At 44.2% G+C, this 18,468-nt stretch overlaps 1 protein-coding gene across 1 annotated transcript in view; it reads right to left on the bottom strand.

Annotated features, from left to right (window-relative positions):
• LOC138613424 (protein arginine N-methyltransferase 8-B) overlaps positions 1 to 18,077 on the bottom strand; it is a 31,542-nt gene extending 13,465 nt beyond the window's left edge. The window contains exons 1-6 of the mRNA XM_069687093.1: positions 17,722 to 18,077; positions 12,926 to 13,171; positions 10,703 to 10,858; positions 3,452 to 3,515; positions 2,633 to 2,775; positions 594 to 681 (exon numbers count right to left, since the gene is read on the bottom strand). Of these exons, the coding sequence (XP_069543194.1) occupies positions 594 to 681; positions 2,633 to 2,775; positions 3,452 to 3,515; positions 10,703 to 10,858; positions 12,926 to 13,171; positions 17,722 to 17,790 (766 nt within the window). The 5' untranslated portion in view covers positions 17,791 to 18,077. The remainder of the gene's footprint in view (positions 1 to 593; positions 682 to 2,632; positions 2,776 to 3,451; positions 3,516 to 10,702; positions 10,859 to 12,925; positions 13,172 to 17,721) is intronic.
• Between the last annotated feature and the right edge of the window lie 391 nt (positions 18,078 to 18,468).

The raw sequence follows: 18,468 nt of genomic DNA, 5'->3' as shown, positions 1-18,468 counted from the left end.
CCGGAGGAGAAACAAGTTTGTGGTCAATACATGCCAACACTCGTCACAAGCTAATGGCAGATTGACTTTAACTATCCTTACATCATAGCTGAGCGTTTCTATGCAGTGAGCCAGTATGACTTCAGTGCATCGTGCTTGTATAACTTCCCAGATGTGAGGGGGAGTGTGAGTAGGAGGCCTGCTGGCTATTGTTCTGTTTGCATGCCTTTTGTCATCTGGGTTATGCACTGGCTCAACACGGACTCTGGTGCTCCGCGTCCAGCAGCAAACATCGCCCACAGCCATCCAGGCAGGTTGAGAGTGGGATGAAACGCAGCTTGTTGACTTAAAATATAAATTATCGCCCCCAGAGTTATGCCTGAGGACAAGTTCAAGATCATCTGCAGAGCTGGAGACATTGTGTGTGAGAGCACCCACACTTGTGAGAGCACATTGCAGAGGTGTTGATGGTGTTCTACATCCAAGGTTCATTTACAATGTAAGGACATAATACTGGAACAGAGAGAGTCTCTACAGGGAACATCAGCTACAGAACAAGTCAGGTACATTACACTGTCTAGTTTCAGGTAACACACACATTCACACACACTCACAGTGAATTTTGAAGTCTTTATATTGCCTGTCCTCGATGGCCACCACATACAGAGAGGCTCGGTCAGGGAACATTAATCCACCGGGTTTCTGTTTGACGAATGAGGCAAAGAAATGAGTCAGCAATTAATCGTGAACACATTATAAAAGGTCTACATTACAGCGCCGGTCACATTTCATTCCTCAGCCAAGAACAAGTGTGAGTTATTGGGCTGTTACTGTTCCCTCTGTGAACGAGCAGGAGTAATAGGTGTAACTATCAGACTATAGCTATTATTTTACAATAATGAAACATGGCTAACCCATCCATATGAGGTAACGGTTAATAATGCAACATCTTTGCATGTTTTTTTGTTTATGCGGCGATTAATGCAGTATTGAGTTTATTATATTATAACACTATTTCAACTATACACTTAATAATGGAGCGCTTTGGTAGCCAAATGGTTACAGCACACCCCACTCTCTCAACCCTGTTTCCTGTCTGCCTCTGCACCTACACTATAAAAAGCTACCTATAGAATCTACTCAATCAAAGTGAGATAACAATTTGCACTTCATTGGACTGAGTAAATTTGACCATATGTTTTGAGTGAAGAGTACCTAAATTTAACAACTATGATACACTACAATAAATTAGTTAATTTTACTTAACATTTCTCATTAGATTAAACAACTCATTACTTAATAAAAATGAGTATCAATAATCGTTGACACATAGGAGCAGACAACTTTTCACGCTCACACTCACGGGAAATTTAAGAGTCACCAGTGAACCTAACGAGCATGTCTTTGGACGGTGGGAGGAAGCCGGAGTACCCTGAGGGAACCCACGCATGCACGGGGAGAACATGCAGACTCCACACAGAAAGGCCCACTACGTCTGAACTGGGATTCGACCTAGCAACCTTCTAGCTGTGAGGCAACAGTGCTAACCACTGCACCACCGTGCAGCCTTTCAGGGATTCAAGATGCTCAAATAAGCAAAAAATTACAATCAACAACATGAGCCTGCTCGTGTTCATTTTCTTCTTAATATTCAGGAAAGTCGGCCAGTATAACCACTAAAAGAGGGCTACAAATTTAAATGTCTTGTCATATACAATACACTGACTGCAAATCCTCTGGTATATATGACTAATAACTATATGAACACTTTCATTCATTCTATGATACACAGCAAAATGTTAAACATTAACCCTGATGACACACGGACACTGACAAACAACGATGAATCCAACCCCCGGCCTGCAGCCAAGAACAGTTGACGCATGCACACTCTGCAGCACGGGCCCGATATCTTTAGGTAGATTTTAATTACATTATTTTGGGTTGCAATTATTACTGTTGAAAATTAGGTAATTCAGGTAAGCTTTACTCGTTTCAGTTAATTCACTTGCTGACTTATATACATTGAGTATCATTTACACAATTTGCATGGATTTTATTTACTACCCTCAAAAATCCATTTGATACCCCCCAAAATAATATAATACAATTTATATTGACCAAGGAGATAACAGCTTGTCCAACAACCTGTGAGGTAAACAATGCTTCATGTTATGGGGTAACAAGCCAAAGCGGCTGGGAGCTGCTGTCGTAAGGAACTTAATGCGACTGTTATTTGATTAACTGCACGGTGGTGCAGTGGTTAGTGCTGTCGCCTCACAGCTAGAAGGTAGGGGGTCTTTCTGTAATGAGTTTGCGTAGGTTCCCTCCAGATACTCCGGCTTCCTCCCACAGTCCAAAGACATTCTCGTTAGGTTCATTGGTGACTCTAAATGTGAGCGTGAAAGGTTGTCTGTCTATGTGTCAGCCCTGTGATTGACTGGCGATCATTCCAGGTGTAACGCCGCCTCTCGCCCAATGACAGCAAGGATAGGCTCCAGCCCCCGCGGCCCTGAACAGAATAAGCAGTATAGATAATGGGTGGATGGATGGATGGATGGATGGATGGATGTTTGGATAAAGACAAACCAAAGGACAAATCAGCGAAATCATGCCTGTGTATGCGTCAGCACACACACTGAACACATCATACCAGCCACTTGTCCCTGGCAAAGATGACGGTGTTGAGCATGGACTCATAGAAGAGGCAGTAACCCATCCACTCTGATATGATGATGTCAACCTTCTCCACAGGAAGCTCCACCTCCTCCACCTTCCCTTTGAAGATGGTGATCACTGCAACACACAACATGTCTTTTAAGTCACAATTAATGCTCCTGTTTTGGGGTACAAAAATGTGTCTTTACAAACAGATTCAGTCTAACGATTAGCATGTTAGTGCTGGGAAATCTGCAGTATGACAGTATAATTAAAATGCAGAGAGAGAGAAGATCTGAGTGGTGACACATCAGTTGGTACAGTATGTGCTCCTATAGCAGCTCTTATGTTCTTATGGAAATGAGCCCAGCTGGGGTTTACAGTGGAGCAGTGGTTGTGTGCCCAGCCTGAGATGAGCTGACTTCAGCTCTGTTGTTCTGCATTGGCAGGAAGTGACTGCAGAGTTTCCCTGGTGATGTAAGTGTCTGTCAGAGTGACATGTGAACCCCGATACTCCAACTGGTGATTGCTTCCTGCTTATAGTCTCTCTAAAATTTAGAGTGAACATAGTGTTAACCCTCGGTTCAATTACGTGTGCATACTTGATATTCATAGGTGTATAGATGGGACCGTGGCTGACAGGGTGGTTTATGGAGCAATCATTCTGTGGATGCACAGTCAGTGAATTTGTTCTCAAAGTTACGGGAGGATTCTATTTTTAAAAAAAACATAAGTTACATAAGTTGGAAGCAAGTTTGTGCACATGAATACCAATGAGTCTGTGCAGTGCCGTGTGGAATGCAGCAGGTCTTACCGCTGTCCAGGTGGTTGGACTTGATGATGCGTTCTGAGTACTCTGATATACTGGAGCATTCGATCTGTCAGAAAAAAGGAGAGAAATTAATTATCTGAACGTTTCTGAAGGACTGTGAGCAGAATATAAAAATTCCAATAAAATGTCCTTAGTTTGCAGATTCAGAACACCTTCAGTCTAACGTCTCGATTATCGGTGTACCTATGTGATAAATTCCATCCATTCTGCAAGTTCAGCTGAAGGGATGTTCAGCTGAAGATAAGACATAGTAAATCTGTCTGTGAAAGCAGAAGTGAACGCTCTGTGCTTTGAAACAATTTCTTCAGCTAAACGTCATCATGTTCATTCAGCATTGGTAGATACACAATGGCTCAAGTTAACAGGGGAACAAAGAGATTCTACTTTTTAAAAATGACAAAAACATCACAGTTTGATAAACTATCACCATCACTTTTTCTCCTTTCTACTGAGGAAACCTTACGAGTAGTTTAACTCCTGATATTGAAGTTTATCCACTTGTTTTGTTACATTAGGAATGTGTAATGACTTTGGATAGCTTTGGATGTAATCTCTGAACCCATCCGCTATGTCTGACAACGGTACAGCCTCTGAGCCTCTGAGTGATGGCGAATTTTGTGGGCATTCCAGTTTAGCCAGCGGTTAGCGATAAACGACTTCCAGCCCAGACTTCCTTCTCCGTGCGCTGCATTGTTTACAGTCCAGTCAGCAGCTCGAGAAGCGACCGTGTGTTCAGATCAAAGTGAAGGTAAATTCTCCCTCCAGATGTGTCTGCTAAATAAACGCTGTCATCTCTTGGTTCGTCCCATCCCCCGGAGGAGCGCCCGTTCATCCGTCTGTGCTGAGTCTCAGTTTCACTGTAAACAGTAAGTTACACAGAGGCTGCACTCTGGCTTACTTCAGCGGGATGAAGCCCAAACAGAGTGACTTTAATTAACGGCTCTTCAGTTTGCTGAAGTAACAACATCATGATGCAGATTAGGAACAAGTCAACATGAAGCTTTGTCAGGTCTGTCCTCAAGAGGAGAAGAAAACTACTTAAACATGACAAGTCTCTTGTACGGAGGGCTGAGCCATCATTTATGATGCATTCAAGGAAGTCGGGAAATCTAAATGTTGAGCGGCTTTTGCGACACAACGTCAAGCAGATTTGTCTCAAGTTGAATATTAGATCTAGAACAGATTGTTGCTGAACTTGCTGCAGATGTTTCTTTATAGAGATAAATAAGAAAGTAAATCGTCGTCAGATGGCGCTGATGGGAGTCGGGATGTCATTACGTTCCACCTGCTTTTGCTCTCCACATGGACTGTTTTTCCTGCATACGCCGCAGCTTGCTGATACGTGATTGGTCAATATTACTCGGACTACACAGAAACCAGAACACTTCTCGTACTAAAAACCTCTTTGCCCAAGATTGACATTGTCTTTAAACTGTTATACAGATGCAACAATGTGCACTGGAGTTTCTGTTGTAGCTGTAGCTTTATATACAGCTTGTTGGTTAGTTCCTAACGCAGGGGTCACAAGATAGGTCTACATCTACGTGGGTCATAAGGTTTTTATGGGGAGAGGAATATGATTCTGATATAGAAATTAGTTTTCATTTTTTTGAATGGACTTTTCTGTTAAGGCTGCCAAGTTATAAAGTCAGGCAAAATAGTGAATATTACTTCTGAAATGTAGCCAATAGAAATATAGAGTAGCCAAAAAATATATATATTGAAGGAAAGTGCACAGACCTCATAGCTGAAGTTAGGTATTGTACTGAGTATATTTACTGTTACTGTTCCATCACTGCTAAAGACTGATTCTGTGTTAAGATACCGGATGCAATGTTTTCCTAGAAGGTTATTGGAGAAGGGATAAATCAGTGTGACGAATGTGTGGCTCTTACAGGCTGTGAAAACTCCTTCTGATTTATCTCTGTGCTCTCCAGTTCCTCTGTGATTTGTAATAAAGTTTAGAGATATGAATCCTTATTCCTGTGTAATTTATCCAGAGCATGAATGAAAGCAAACACCACGAGGTGCTCTCTGAGGGAGAAAACAAGGTTATCTTTGTTCTGCATCGGTCTGTACATGTCCTCCAGTCCAGTCCTGAAGAAACACTTCAGGTTTGCAGCTGGATACAAACCTGAAAGTTTTTACAAAGGACTGTAAGAATTCAAACCAGCTGTGATGTATTACGGAAGAAAGGAGCGATATGAAAGCAAACCAGCTCAGAATGAAGGGATTTTTCCCCCTGTGCAGCTTCGGTCGCAGTAAGTAGGTGTTTTATCACTTACAGTATATTTGTGACTATAGCAAGGGGGTGATTACTATCTGACACTGTGCACTGAGATTAAAATAGAATTTTAAGGAGCTGAAAATGGTGGATGATAAAAGACTATATGGAGATATATATTACACTGTGCCCAGCCTCTTGTGCGGCCCCTGAAACGCTGCCAGAGCATCCTATTTTAAGTAATTAATGTGATGATTAGTCGCTACTCAACTGCAACCAGCCAAGAGTCCCACCGGGACCTTCAACTTCTACTTTCATTACTCTCTTGACATTTTAAATTCCGATAAATTATCCTAACCCACTGCTTTTGTCCAATTTCTCGCCTCCTGAATGCATCTCTTTCAGATTTTCCTCCATAAAGTCTCTTTTATCTCTTCTCTTCTCTTCTCTTCTGAGTCCTGAGCTCCTGACTTGAGGTATTTTATGCTTCCTGTTCTGCCCACCAGTGCAGGACTCGTGGCTGATTTATTGCGGCTCCAGGAATAACAGAGTTGTAACAAACAAAGCTCCTTCATTCATCACAATTAACTGTGGACACTTCTTGTAAGCGGCTCCCAAACAGAATTAGAACATAATTCAGCAGGAGGCATTTGTCAATACGAACCTCTCACTGCATCAAGTAGACTGAGAGTATAGATTTCCACCTGAGTGTGCACACCCAGTTCCACCTAGATCCATCTGTTCGTAATCAGCTGAGGACCCTTGAATGAACTCTAGGTGCTCGGGATTGTAAGAAAGGTAAAGCCAGGATTGGAAGCTCTTGAAGAGAGCGGGATGAAAAATAGAAGCACTCTGTGCCTCTGACTCTAATGGAAGACTGAGGGTCTGTGGGGCTTTTATTTTAGAGGCCAATTAGACATGCTAGACAAACCTTGGCTTTCCTCTCTTTTTTGCTCCTACACAGTACAACATACATCCGGGAATGAAATTCTGCCCTCAGCCTCAGTTTCCCAGCATGCACACACGATGCAGAGACTTGACATTTGCATCGCCTCCCTGCAGCATCCCTATTCTCCGCTGCCTATTAGTGGAGGAGCGGTGTGTAGGCTGCTGGTGGCGCCCACAGCCGTCTGTCTGCATGTCTATCAATTGCACCCACAACACTGATGCCCCTGCCTGATGACTAATGTTGCACCAGGTGTATGTATATGCGCTCTTGCAGGCATATGTGTGCATGTTGCTGTAAGTGTGTGATAAAGCTACTGCCAATGACAGCCTTTAATTTGCAAAGACTCCTCGTCTCATCATGATGCTCTGTGAGAAGAGGCAGCCTGAGCCATGTGTCCGTCAGAGTCAGCGGGGGTGCTGATGCCTGCAGGCGTGTTTAGAGTCAACACACCCTCGCACGCTGACTCCTGCACCTCTCACTAGCGTCAGTAAGAGTCACTGTCACTGTGGGCTCCTTCTCTCTGGAGACTCAGCAAGAACACGTTTCTAACAGCGCTTCTCCTCTCAGTCTGAGCTGCTGACCTGAGACATACAGTAAGTTCTAAATCATTTAAGATGGACAAACGCTACGCTTGATGAAAATGTGGCTGCCAATAATTTAAGTGTCACCTGAACTTCTACCATTCCTACCTGTTTCTTTCTGTTGGATTTAATGCTGCCATTAGGTCGCTACAGGGCAGGAAGACGTTTCTACAACACACGAGTTTGAATTTTAAACTTTCAACTAGCTAACATTTAAATGCTTCTCTAAAGTTACATCCAGGAGAATCAGGACAACCTGAGCTTCTCATGTCTCATGAGAATAACAGAGTTGCTTACTCTAAATATTTGATCCATCACATTTAGAGAAAGTATCTGTCTCTCCTCTTTTAGTGGCCAAGTATCAGAAGCCTGCTTTAAATGTGGTCAAATTAAATCACACTCTTATTTGAACACTTAACGTACTCTGCAGTGACTCTAACATTATCATTAGCAATTATTATCTTTATCAGGCTGCTTTCATCTCATCAGTGCATCTTAATCTCCCTCTGATTTCACAAACCTTTTGTGAAGTCTGTTAGACTGAGTGTCATGAAAAGAGAGTTTCCAGACACATGAATCCATTCTCATTTTAGGAAAACGTCGAGAACAAAACAAGCAGAAGGAATCCCCAGACACACACTGGTAATTAGGTCTGATCATTCACAGCTCATTCACACGGTGCCTGGCTGATGATTGGTCGACTGAATGTGCTGCAGCTCGCTCCTCAAACTGAACGCAGTCTGTCCAGAGAGTCACAGCAACCTGAGAGCAAATTCACTAAGAATGACTCTTTGAGGGGAAGTTATTACACTTATTATTATTGAAGATTATTTTTTTGGTTGAGCCTTTAGGACAGCTGAAGAGAGCAGGAGATGTGGGGAGCAGAGCGTGGGGGGTGACATGTACCAAATGGTCACAGACCGGGAGTCGAGCCTGCGACCATGTGTCGATGACTGTAGCCTCTGTATATGAGTGCCTGCTCTAACTGAGCTAAACCAGCACCCATTACACTAAATTTGTACAATGTAAGTGTGAGAGACTGCAGAGTGAAGACGATGGTTTGTATCAGGGGCTGTGGACGCTGAGATGGAGTGATTCAAATATGTGGACGGAGCAGAAGTAGACTAATTGTTATTGCACATACTGCTGCCCTGTTGGCAAACATGCCTTCATTGCTACATGTGCAGGATGTTTAAAGTAATTATCTGAAAGGTTTTCATCTAAATAAATGTCTGTTAAGTCTCTCTATCGCTGAATGAGGTAACACAACGGTGACTGAGCCTATGGCCCACTGATGAAAGCCTTTGCATTTGCAGTATATAGTATTATTACAGACTGGGTGTCTGTGGTGACTTTCGTGGAACAAATCCCAAGCCCCGCCCAGTAAGTGACGTGTTTTCCATCAGCCAGCAGTGGTTGGTCTGGCAGAGAGGGTAGGCGGAGCGAAGCGGCTGCTTTTCCACTCTCAGCAAGTGTTGCGAGTAAACAGTAATCTACTATGGCTGAACAAACAAAGAAAAGATGGATGACTACAGATACAACTTCAACAATAAGTGAAAATCCAAAGAAAAAGAAACAAACTCGACGCTCAGATGAAGCAAACAGTCTGAAAAGGAATATCAAGAGTTAGAATGAATCCCTGTGAGCACCAACCGGGATTTCAACATTGACATTTGGTTGAAATCAGTTCTGAAGACCTAATTTCAACCTTTTTTCAAACGGCTAAAATACAGTTACCACATCAGCGTGTCAGAGACACATTTTTGCTTTAATCATTTTGTTAATTTGCTCATTTTAGCAATGAAGCGGTGACCAAAGTGATGACTGTAGCTGGTGAAATCCGGTCCACACAAAGACGTGATTTCAACGCATTTTATTTTTCATACAAAACTCAAAAACACGGCTCTTTAGGGGTTGTGTGATGCTAACAAGAAGGTTCAGAGATCGTAAAGGGAGCAGTTTTGAACAAGCAGGCTGCGCATGCCCAGGTACTTGGGCTGTGCGGCAGAACGACCCCTGGATGCTGACATAGTTCATTAATACCTGATGGCTATTTTAAGTAGCCGGTAGCTGACCGGGTTGAGTGCTTGGCTTGAATGCCGCTATCGTGGGATTGAATCCAGGTCAAGCCATATAGCAAAAACAAGCTTTGTTGGTGACTTTTAGGAGACTTAAAAATTGCCGTTAACGTGTGTGAATGTGCGACAGAAGCAGGTGGAATCTGGTCTCAACATAAACCGAGTTTTGAACATCTTTCCAACAGAATAGCTCACTGGCAACTGTTAGAACCAGAGCCAACTGTGGACGTCACACATGCAGCACTGTCTGCATGCCTGGGTAGTGTGCTCCTGCAATTACCGTATATCGCCACAGGTGCCGTCAAAGACAACAAAACTGAGATGTTCGAGATGACCGCTTTAACTCGTGCTGCACTTTTTGAGTGTGAATAAGCAAATGATCTAATGCCCATTCAGTTGTGTATGTCACTGGCATTTCTCTGGAGTTATGAAGGAGAAAAATATTCAAGTAAACTTAATGAGTGAACATAATCTGTTACGAGTTAGCTTTAAAGGTTTCATTTTCATTGTACATTTTTATAATTGGGTAGAAACGTGGGATAATAAATGTTGGCCCGTGATAATACGTCCCTGACACATCTGGAATTCAGCCCCTAAGAGTATTTTACGGCTCCTTGTGGATCCAAAAAGAGGTTATCATTTTTCTTTTTTAAGTAACGAGGTCCATATGACAGAGCGCTGTTGTTGTTGGCGCAGAGCCCAGTCCTCCACCTCTCCAGCCCATCTTTCATATGCAGCTTTATAAGCTTATATGATTAAGGTGTTGGGCCGTGCTGCACAGCTCAAACTCAAAGCATCTAAATCCAAGGTGAACTAAATCCCTAAAATCGCAGCCTCTTATTTATGCGGATAAAACCCCCCGAGAAGGACAGCAGCAAAACATTGTGAGGTAAAAGTACAGGAGAGAGAGGAGGGAGAGAGTAAAAGCAGAAGAAGAAAGGGAAGGGAAGTCTCAAACACATAAACACGTCGTTTCCACCAGCACTTCAGAACGAGTCTCTTGCCAGTCCCGAGTTAATCAATCCTCCCCTGAAGCCGATATTGTCACCAACCAGCGTACAGAAATGAGTTCCTCCTGGTTATCCCAACGAGTCGTGTGTATCCAGAATATATATTCTCACACATGCCCTGACTAGTGATTACTCCTGCACCAACACAACACACAGAGCTCTCAAATCCTTCCGGCTCTGCCTGTCAACCTGCCCGAGAGGCCACACACACTTTTATCACCTGCCTGTCAGACAAGATATCCCTCCAAGATTAACAGGAGTCTGCTGGAAATGGTTAACATGCAGATCCACAGAGAGACGGTCTTACATGCACACAGTGTGAGCAGATTGTCGGGCTCAGACCCCGATGGTGCAGAGCGATAACGCTGCAGTGACAGGAAACACGTCTTACCCCGTACACGTGCTTTGCCCCCGCTTTGGCCGCAAACATGGACAGGATGCCGGTCCCGCTCCCCACGTCCAGCACGATCTTGTCCTTGAAGACGTGCTTGTTGTGGTACATGGAGTTCCTGTAGGTGAGCGTCCTCACCTCGTCCTTCAGCATCTCCTGGTTAGCATTGACAAGTAATATGAGGAAGATGTGAACACTCATGTGGAGGGGAGGAAACTGTGAAATTAAAAACATGGGGGTCTGAATCCGCTGTGATACCTGTAGTGGAGCGGTGACAAACAACATCCTGCCTCTAATCTCACTCTATTACGTCTCAGACATTCGGTTTTACATTCAAATCCACAGTTGGTGTTTCTGAATAAGCCCTGTGAGACTGCAGGATCAGCCTGTCTGCAGCTCTCGTCTGACTCTCTGTCTCTGAGCATGTGTGAGTGTGGAGAATATTCAGAAATACACCTGGCCTACATTCAAAAATGCAAAAAAAAAAATCCCTCTAACAGGTGACACTGAGAAGGTGCTCATTTTATTCAGGCTCAATACTTTCTCTCTACTTTCTTTTGTCAGTCTTCAGAATGCAGCTGAACTCAGATAGAAAGAGAAGCCGTGTCTTACGTTTCGTAATGGCAGACTGAAAAAGACTGCTAAGTTCTGAATAAGGTGGCTAGATGGATGGAGGAAGAACGAGGAAGAGGTAATGTGCGTTGCTCGCTCAACAGAGCCCACATCTATTTCCTTTGCTGCTTTTCTCTTTACCTCTCAATTGCTCAACATGCATCTTATTCCCCCCAGAGCGTCAAACTCCTGCTAAAAGTAGCTACTTCTCAGCCAATTACCCACTACAGTGGACACCTCCCGCAATAAAACAACAGCAAACATAAACAGGAACTTATCCCCAACGTTACAATATCTTAATCCACTTGTTCTAGTCCTCCTTTATTCTCCGTTCTGAGTTTAGCTTCACAGGCAGAGCTTTCTCTAAGGCTGCGTTCATATTACACTCCCTTTGACTTTGGCTGACTGTTACCTCAACCATGGTTCCAACAATCTATGACTTCTAGCATTTGGTTGTTGGAGCACTCCAGAGGAGAAGGATAAGCTACCTAGGAGACTTGGACGCAGCTTATCATAATAAAAATGCCTTGACGTCGGGAAACAAAGGAGTCTGAAGCAATTACATCTCAAAGGAGGAAAAGGGAGCAGAGGAAAATGAAATTGAAACCGATGTCAGTGGAGAACAAAGATAAGTAGGCTAATTCACTGTCTCTACGTCGGCGTCGCCGAGAGCTTTGTTGTGGCTTTGTTTGAGTTTATTTCTGCTCGAGTCAGTGAGAGCTGTGACTGTGCACGCTGTCTGCACTGCAAGCACAAGTAAGTCAGCTGTTTGTCTTTGTAAAACGGAGTGATGAAAACTTTCTTGATCTTAATATGACGAAGACAGAAGACGTAATAATAGATAGAGCCAGAATCATTCGCGGAGTACATACTTACTTACTTACAGTACTTCGGCACATTTCCTGAGAACACAGACTGCATTGTGAAACATGGAAACTAAAGAATTCACTTGTTGAGGAACTTTTATTAAGATTTTATTGAGAGTCTTTTAACTTGTGCTTTTATTCGTTGGTCGTCTGTGAAGGACAAAAAGAGTCTAATCGAAATAGTCAGCGTTTGCTCCAAGATTACTGGAGTCCAACAAGATGACCTTTGCTCTCTGTGGAGAAAGCGAGTAGTCAAGAAAGCAGAAGAAACAAGACGTCAACCTGACCATATCCTATTCAAGGATTTTCCAGTTATGCCCTCAGGTAAGTGGTATCACATGCCGGCACGCTAAACAAACAGACATGTTAACTCCTTCAGTCCTTCTGCCATCAGGCTACTCCACAGTTTGAATGCATAATCTGACTGTTCAGCATCCCCTGCACCTGCTGTTATCACTGACATGTTGTTGATGCCTGATTGTGACGTCAGCCTGTGCACTTTATCTGTTCTATTCATTCTTCTTGTATTCTACTAATGGATGGTAAGATTGTCAGAATGAATTGCCCTCTGGGGTTATTAAAGTATTCTGAATCAGAATCTTTTTGGATCTGTTGCGTCTCTAAAACCATCGTGTTGACACCCAGTTTTACAAAGCAATGGTTGCTTGACAGGTGCAATAACTTACGTACACTTGTTGGCATTTGATTTCAAACAACAAGATGTTATGCAGCATTGATAACGTACCTCATGGATACCAAAGTGGGCATAAGAGTCAAAGTAGTAGTCCCGTGAGGTCATCTCCTCTGGGCTGAGGAACTTGGCCATCTTGCCCCGTCCAGGACAGCTCGGGAGGCTGGCAGGGTGGGGGGTGTGAGGGGGGAGAGGAGGCCGCGGGGCGTGCTGGATGGAAGGCACAGGCTTGGGCAACGAGGTGGGCTGTGCCGAGTGGGACTGGATTATCCTGATTGGCTGAGGCTGTGACTGTGGCGGCTAGAAAGAGAGACAAAGAAGAAAACATTTCTTTAAGGACTTCTGAAGAAAGAAACGAGATAAAGATGTAACAGCAATTTGCCGTCAACAACATCCCGGAGTGTGCTTTGCATTCAGGGGCAGTGATAGGCTGAGACTTAACAGCCACTCCACTAAACATTTCATCTGATCTCAAGCCTCTCAGCTCATCTGTCAGTCTCCCGCTCCATAAAGCGGTCTGCCGAGTTCACAGTGAGTCCAGAGAGTCTGCTGGGTCTCAGGACGCTCTCAGCGCTGACAAGTCAGGCTGTCTGTCAACAGAAGGCAGAGATGGCCAGAGAGCTCTGCGCTGCACAGAAGGTACAGCCGTAATGCTCTGATTATCACCTCGGACGCCAGCTGGGGAGGTCTAGCCTCAGTGTGTGTGTGTCTGCGTGTGTGTGTGTGCTGGGCTGTGAGTGAGCCAGAGAGAGAGCAGGACTCCCAGCATCTCAGTTTTGAGCCAGTAAGCCGTTCTGCTGTTTATTCTCGTTCCAACTTTCAGGCTTCTAAAAATAAACGATAAATACTGTTGTTGTTTTTTTTTTTTGTTTTTTTTTTTTACAACTGAGCGATGCTTCAGTGTTACATCAGCATATATAATGTTTACTCTGGCTTGTGTGTCATCTGTCAGAAACCTTAATTCACATGCCGCATCTTCACCACAACCTGAGACCATCCACTTTCATATCTGTATTGTTGAGGCGACAGACGTACAGCAGACACGTGCTCAGTTTACGCGTTGAAACAAAAACTTACAGAAGAAACTCTGATGCCATCGTAAGTCCGTTTTTGTTTAATAAACAATCAATAAAACTAATTGAAGTCAGTTATTGATCTTTCAATGACTATGACCTGCAGATAACAGAGTGAAAGAGGAGAATAACCTCACTAATAGATGAGGTCATGCTGTTGTGTCTTCAAGCAGCAGTGTGACTCTGCGTTGCGCTCAGATCTAGTGAACACAAAGAAGTATTTCTGTCAGAGGCATTGATTTTTCCTCGTTTGAACGAGTCGATTTCCATCCTCCTCCTCTTTCTCCTGCTGTCTGTATCTGTCCCTTTAAAATGACCCTCACATTTATCTTGCTCCTCTCTTTTCCTGCTGGGCTTAAATGCCACAGACTGGAACATAATAACCAAGAAAAAGACGTGGGGAAAATAACTCTTCACCGCACGGTGCATTCACACTGAGGCTGACCCGGGTCAGGCACGAAGCAGGTGTTCACAAATGATGCATTGTAGCAGAGTTTATAGCCGCCGACTCAGATATCCGGTGGTTGACTTTAATATGTTAGCATTTGGCTCAAAACACCAGGGTGCCTAAATACACAGCTGCTAGCATGTCTTCAGTTTGACAGCTAATTCAACAGCTACAAAACCCAGTTAGCCTTCTGCTACTCGATGCTTAGCGCACGTCTCCTACAGCTGTAACACACCAACATGAAAGACTGAATAATGATCAATAAATTAATATATGATGCAAAATTAAAAGTTAAAAATGCGAGGTAGGAAAGCAAAAGTTAAGAACTAATAATTCACAATAAGTCATAAGACAATAAGTCAGACTGCTCCAAAGCTTTGATGGATTTCAGGTTATTGAGTACTTATTTCATTTGTGCTCAAGCATCTGTAAAAATGTCTTAGAAAACATTTTTAGCATCCAAACTACATATCATATATTGATGTATCAGTGGCCTGATTTATTACAGCAGCGTAAGAGCTCTGAGAGAACATGGTTTAGTTTACAGAGTTTGTGACTGTGACTTGTATGCATTTCCATGGACTTCTTACATCGTATTAAATATACGGAATCTGTTATCTGTTCTTCATAACTGCGCCAAGCGAAGGAGTTCAAGTATCTCGGGGCCTTGTTCACAGTGAGGGTAAAATGGATCGTGAAATTGACAGACGGGTTGATGCAGCATCAGCAGTTATGCTGGCGTTGTACCGGACCGCCATGGTGAAGAAGGAGCTGACACGCAAGGCGAAGCTCTCACTAGTCGATCTACGTTCCAACCCTCACCTGTGGTCATGAGCTTTGGGTAGTGACCGAAAGAAAGAGGTTGCAGATACAAGCGGCTGAAATGAGTGTCCTCTGCAGGGTGTCTGGGCTCAGCTTCAGAGAGAGGGTAAGGAGCTCAGACATCCTGAGGGGGCTCGGAGTAGAGCAGCTGCTCCTTCACATCGAAAGGAGCCAGTTGAAGTGGTTTGGGCATCTGATTAGGATGCCTCCTGGGCGCCTCCATTTGGAGGTTTTCCGGGCACGTCCAACTGGGAGGAGACCCCGGGGTAGACCCAGAGCTCGCTGGAGGGATTTTATATCCCAAATGGTCTGGGAACGCCTCGGGAGCCCCCAGGAGGAGCTGGGAAATGTTGCTGGGGAGAGGGACGCCTGGGTCACCTTACTGAGTAGGCCGCCATGACCCGATAATGGATGGATGGATAAATATTCTCAAATGTTTTTCATTTGGATCATCAAGGAGGCTTTGATGTACCTGCCTGAAAATGTGTTACTTTATAATTTTATCGTTTTTATTTCAGGAAGCTCAGAAATAATCATTTAGCAGCGGACACTAACCTCAGATATAGGATGTGTACATTCTCAGGTGTAATGACTGCAGATTTAGCATCTTTAAAACACTAAAACAGTGAAAGCAAGACAGCAGAATTTGATGAACTGTTGGCTCCAAACCAACCTGAATGCAGTCGATAATACACGGCAGGGCCAAAGAGGAGGTGATTACAGCTTTAATACAACATCTATCAGGACTTTCTCAAAGTTGCAATGCAGAAACACTGCTCCAGGTTTTCATTAAAGTGAAGCAGACTTGGGGCAGAGTTTGGTCGGAGGAGCGCAGCTGCAGTGAGTGTAACTGACGTGCACTGACACAGGAAACAGATGGGGGAGCACGGCCATGCGTCCAACTATCCAGACATATTAACAAATTTGCGATTCTATTTCAGGCTGGATCCTCACCTTCACAGAGGTGAGAACCGTTATCTGAGAAGGACATTTGATTGGTACTTATGTTACACAGAAGGGACATATGGTCACTTTGCAGCTGTTTGACGGTTGAAGATGACCCCTGTTTGTTTGCTGCTTATCCTGAAGGCAGTGGGAAAAGTCAGTTTCTGTCTATCTGTTAAAGGGAAGTTAGTGTTTCAATGCATATCCGGAGAAAGGTACCGTATAGATGACTTAAAGGCTATAATGGCTGATAGACCTTTAATTAATCTATCCATGGAAAACGTCCTCTTACAGACGGGAAAGAGCATCACTTTGGTCTTCTGCCACTTCAGCACTTAAGCGCCTATGAGAACATAAATGTTCCAAAAGAGCAGAGAGCAGCGGAAGTCAAATACCCATCCGACCATCCATCCATGCGGGCAGCGTCCTCTCATCATGATGTATCAGGAGCCTGCTGCCCTCAGACGTGAGTGTGCTGATAAAAACTTGAGGGCTTCTCCCATGAACACACTCGCTATGAGAGAACTTTATTTGATGAATAATGTTTAATGAAGCAACGTGGTGCGTGTCTGCATCTCCACAGGGTGTTTGAATCTTTAAGCAGATGAATCAGCAGAACTCTTCAGCATGCAGTCACATTGTGAATACAGATGTGGCACAGAGGACTCCACAAAACACCCAGCACATGTGGTGCTGATGTGAATTTACAGCTCAGAACGGAGCTGAAGGCGACAGATTATAGACAGATTAACAATGTAGGTCACATGGTGTGAAATTAGGGTAATGCATGATCAGATGTCTGAGGACTGGGTCTGCTAAAGGGTGACTCAAACTAATTGGCGGCATCCAGGGGATCCCCCGTTCAGAGGTCAGTGTGTGCTGCCTGCACATCGCGCCTTCAGCTCACCCTCACCCCTGCTCCACACATCAGGTCCCAGCGTTTGTCTGCACGATGCTGCAGCACCTTGGACAGCGCAGCGCGAAGCAGCTGCACTCTGCGCCTGCAGCATATTTCTCATTCAAACTGGTTCTATTTAAGTTAAGACACTAAATTGCATTTATATTTGTGTGGGACAGTGTCTGAGGGAGCTCTATCTGAGAACGGATGGTCAACTATTCTTAGTGTCTGATCAGAGGAAGAGAGAGAACAGACCATCCTGCCTGTCCTGTCTGCTAGTTAAATAACACTGAAATCATACAGTTCATCACCGAACCCTGCAGAACATACTAACCTTGGGAGAAACAAGGTTAGAAACTAACACCAGTGAGACGATGCATACATTTAAGTACTCGATGTTGGACATATTCTCTCGCCTGCTTTGCACAAAAAGCCTGCTTTTTTCTGGTGGTAAATATCATCGCACAGAAGGAGCCTGTCACTAACATTGCTGCCTCTTTCATCCGGACAGTCCTGCATTTTGTCCGACATGCAACTTGTACTACAGGTAGGACGCATGCTGCAGGACGCATGCTGCAGGACGCATCCAGGACCCCGGACAGCGTCCGAAAAACTGAGCACTCTCATCGCAGTTCGTAAAATCAAAGGTGTCTCTCACACTTACCTCAATGCTCTCAGACTCCGCCATTTTTCTCCTGAGGAGCATGCAGCGGGACGAGTGCTTAATTCCCATAAGAGCCGGCAAAAATATGCTCCCTCTCGTTAGAAGTAAAAGAGGAGGAGAAAACGCTTCTCCCCAGATTTTCAGGCTCCTTTTTCTTTATCATCCAATAATTCTCATTCACATCCCGAACTGCAATGTTCTTTAGAAATACTAAGACTGTGAGAAGAAAGAAAACTACAGTAGGTCCCAAAATCATTGCAGCCACTGTTGCAGGAAAGAGAAGTGGATTTCATGGTGCAAAAGTTTGCAGTCCGCCCGTGAGCTTTCCTGGAGAGCCTCAGACGGAAAGGCATCATTTGGCATCAGCTGAGATAACACAGATATGTATGCAACATCCTGGCCCGGTGAGCCGGTGAGGAATCTCAGAGGATTGCAGCAGATTGTCATGAACACACTGTTTTAGCCCCAGTTTGATTGATTCCTCTACCGCAACATTGTTTCTAAAAATAGCAACGCGCCCGCTGCTACCACACCGAGTGGAAAGACTGTGTGCATGCACGGAAATCTGATGAGTCTCAAAACGTGCCCACGAATGTCTCATTAACACATGGCACCGTTAGCGTCCTCCTGACCGTCATCTTTACTGCAACTCCTCTGGAATCTCTGCTCCCCCTCTGCGCTCTCCATCATCACAAAGTGCTGAACGCCGTCTGCACACAGAAAGTTGGAGTAGCTTCACTCTCTGTG

This window comes from Semicossyphus pulcher, unplaced genomic scaffold, assembly GCF_022749685.1.
Source record: "Semicossyphus pulcher isolate SPU_LCO1_2020_fin unplaced genomic scaffold, fSemPul1.0.p SCAF_8, whole genome shotgun sequence".
In the NCBI taxonomy this organism is placed as follows: Eukaryota; Metazoa; Chordata; class Actinopteri; order Labriformes; family Labridae; genus Semicossyphus; species Semicossyphus pulcher.
The sequence above is the reverse complement of the archived record's forward strand: the minus strand, read 5'-3'. Positions and strand labels throughout refer to the sequence as shown.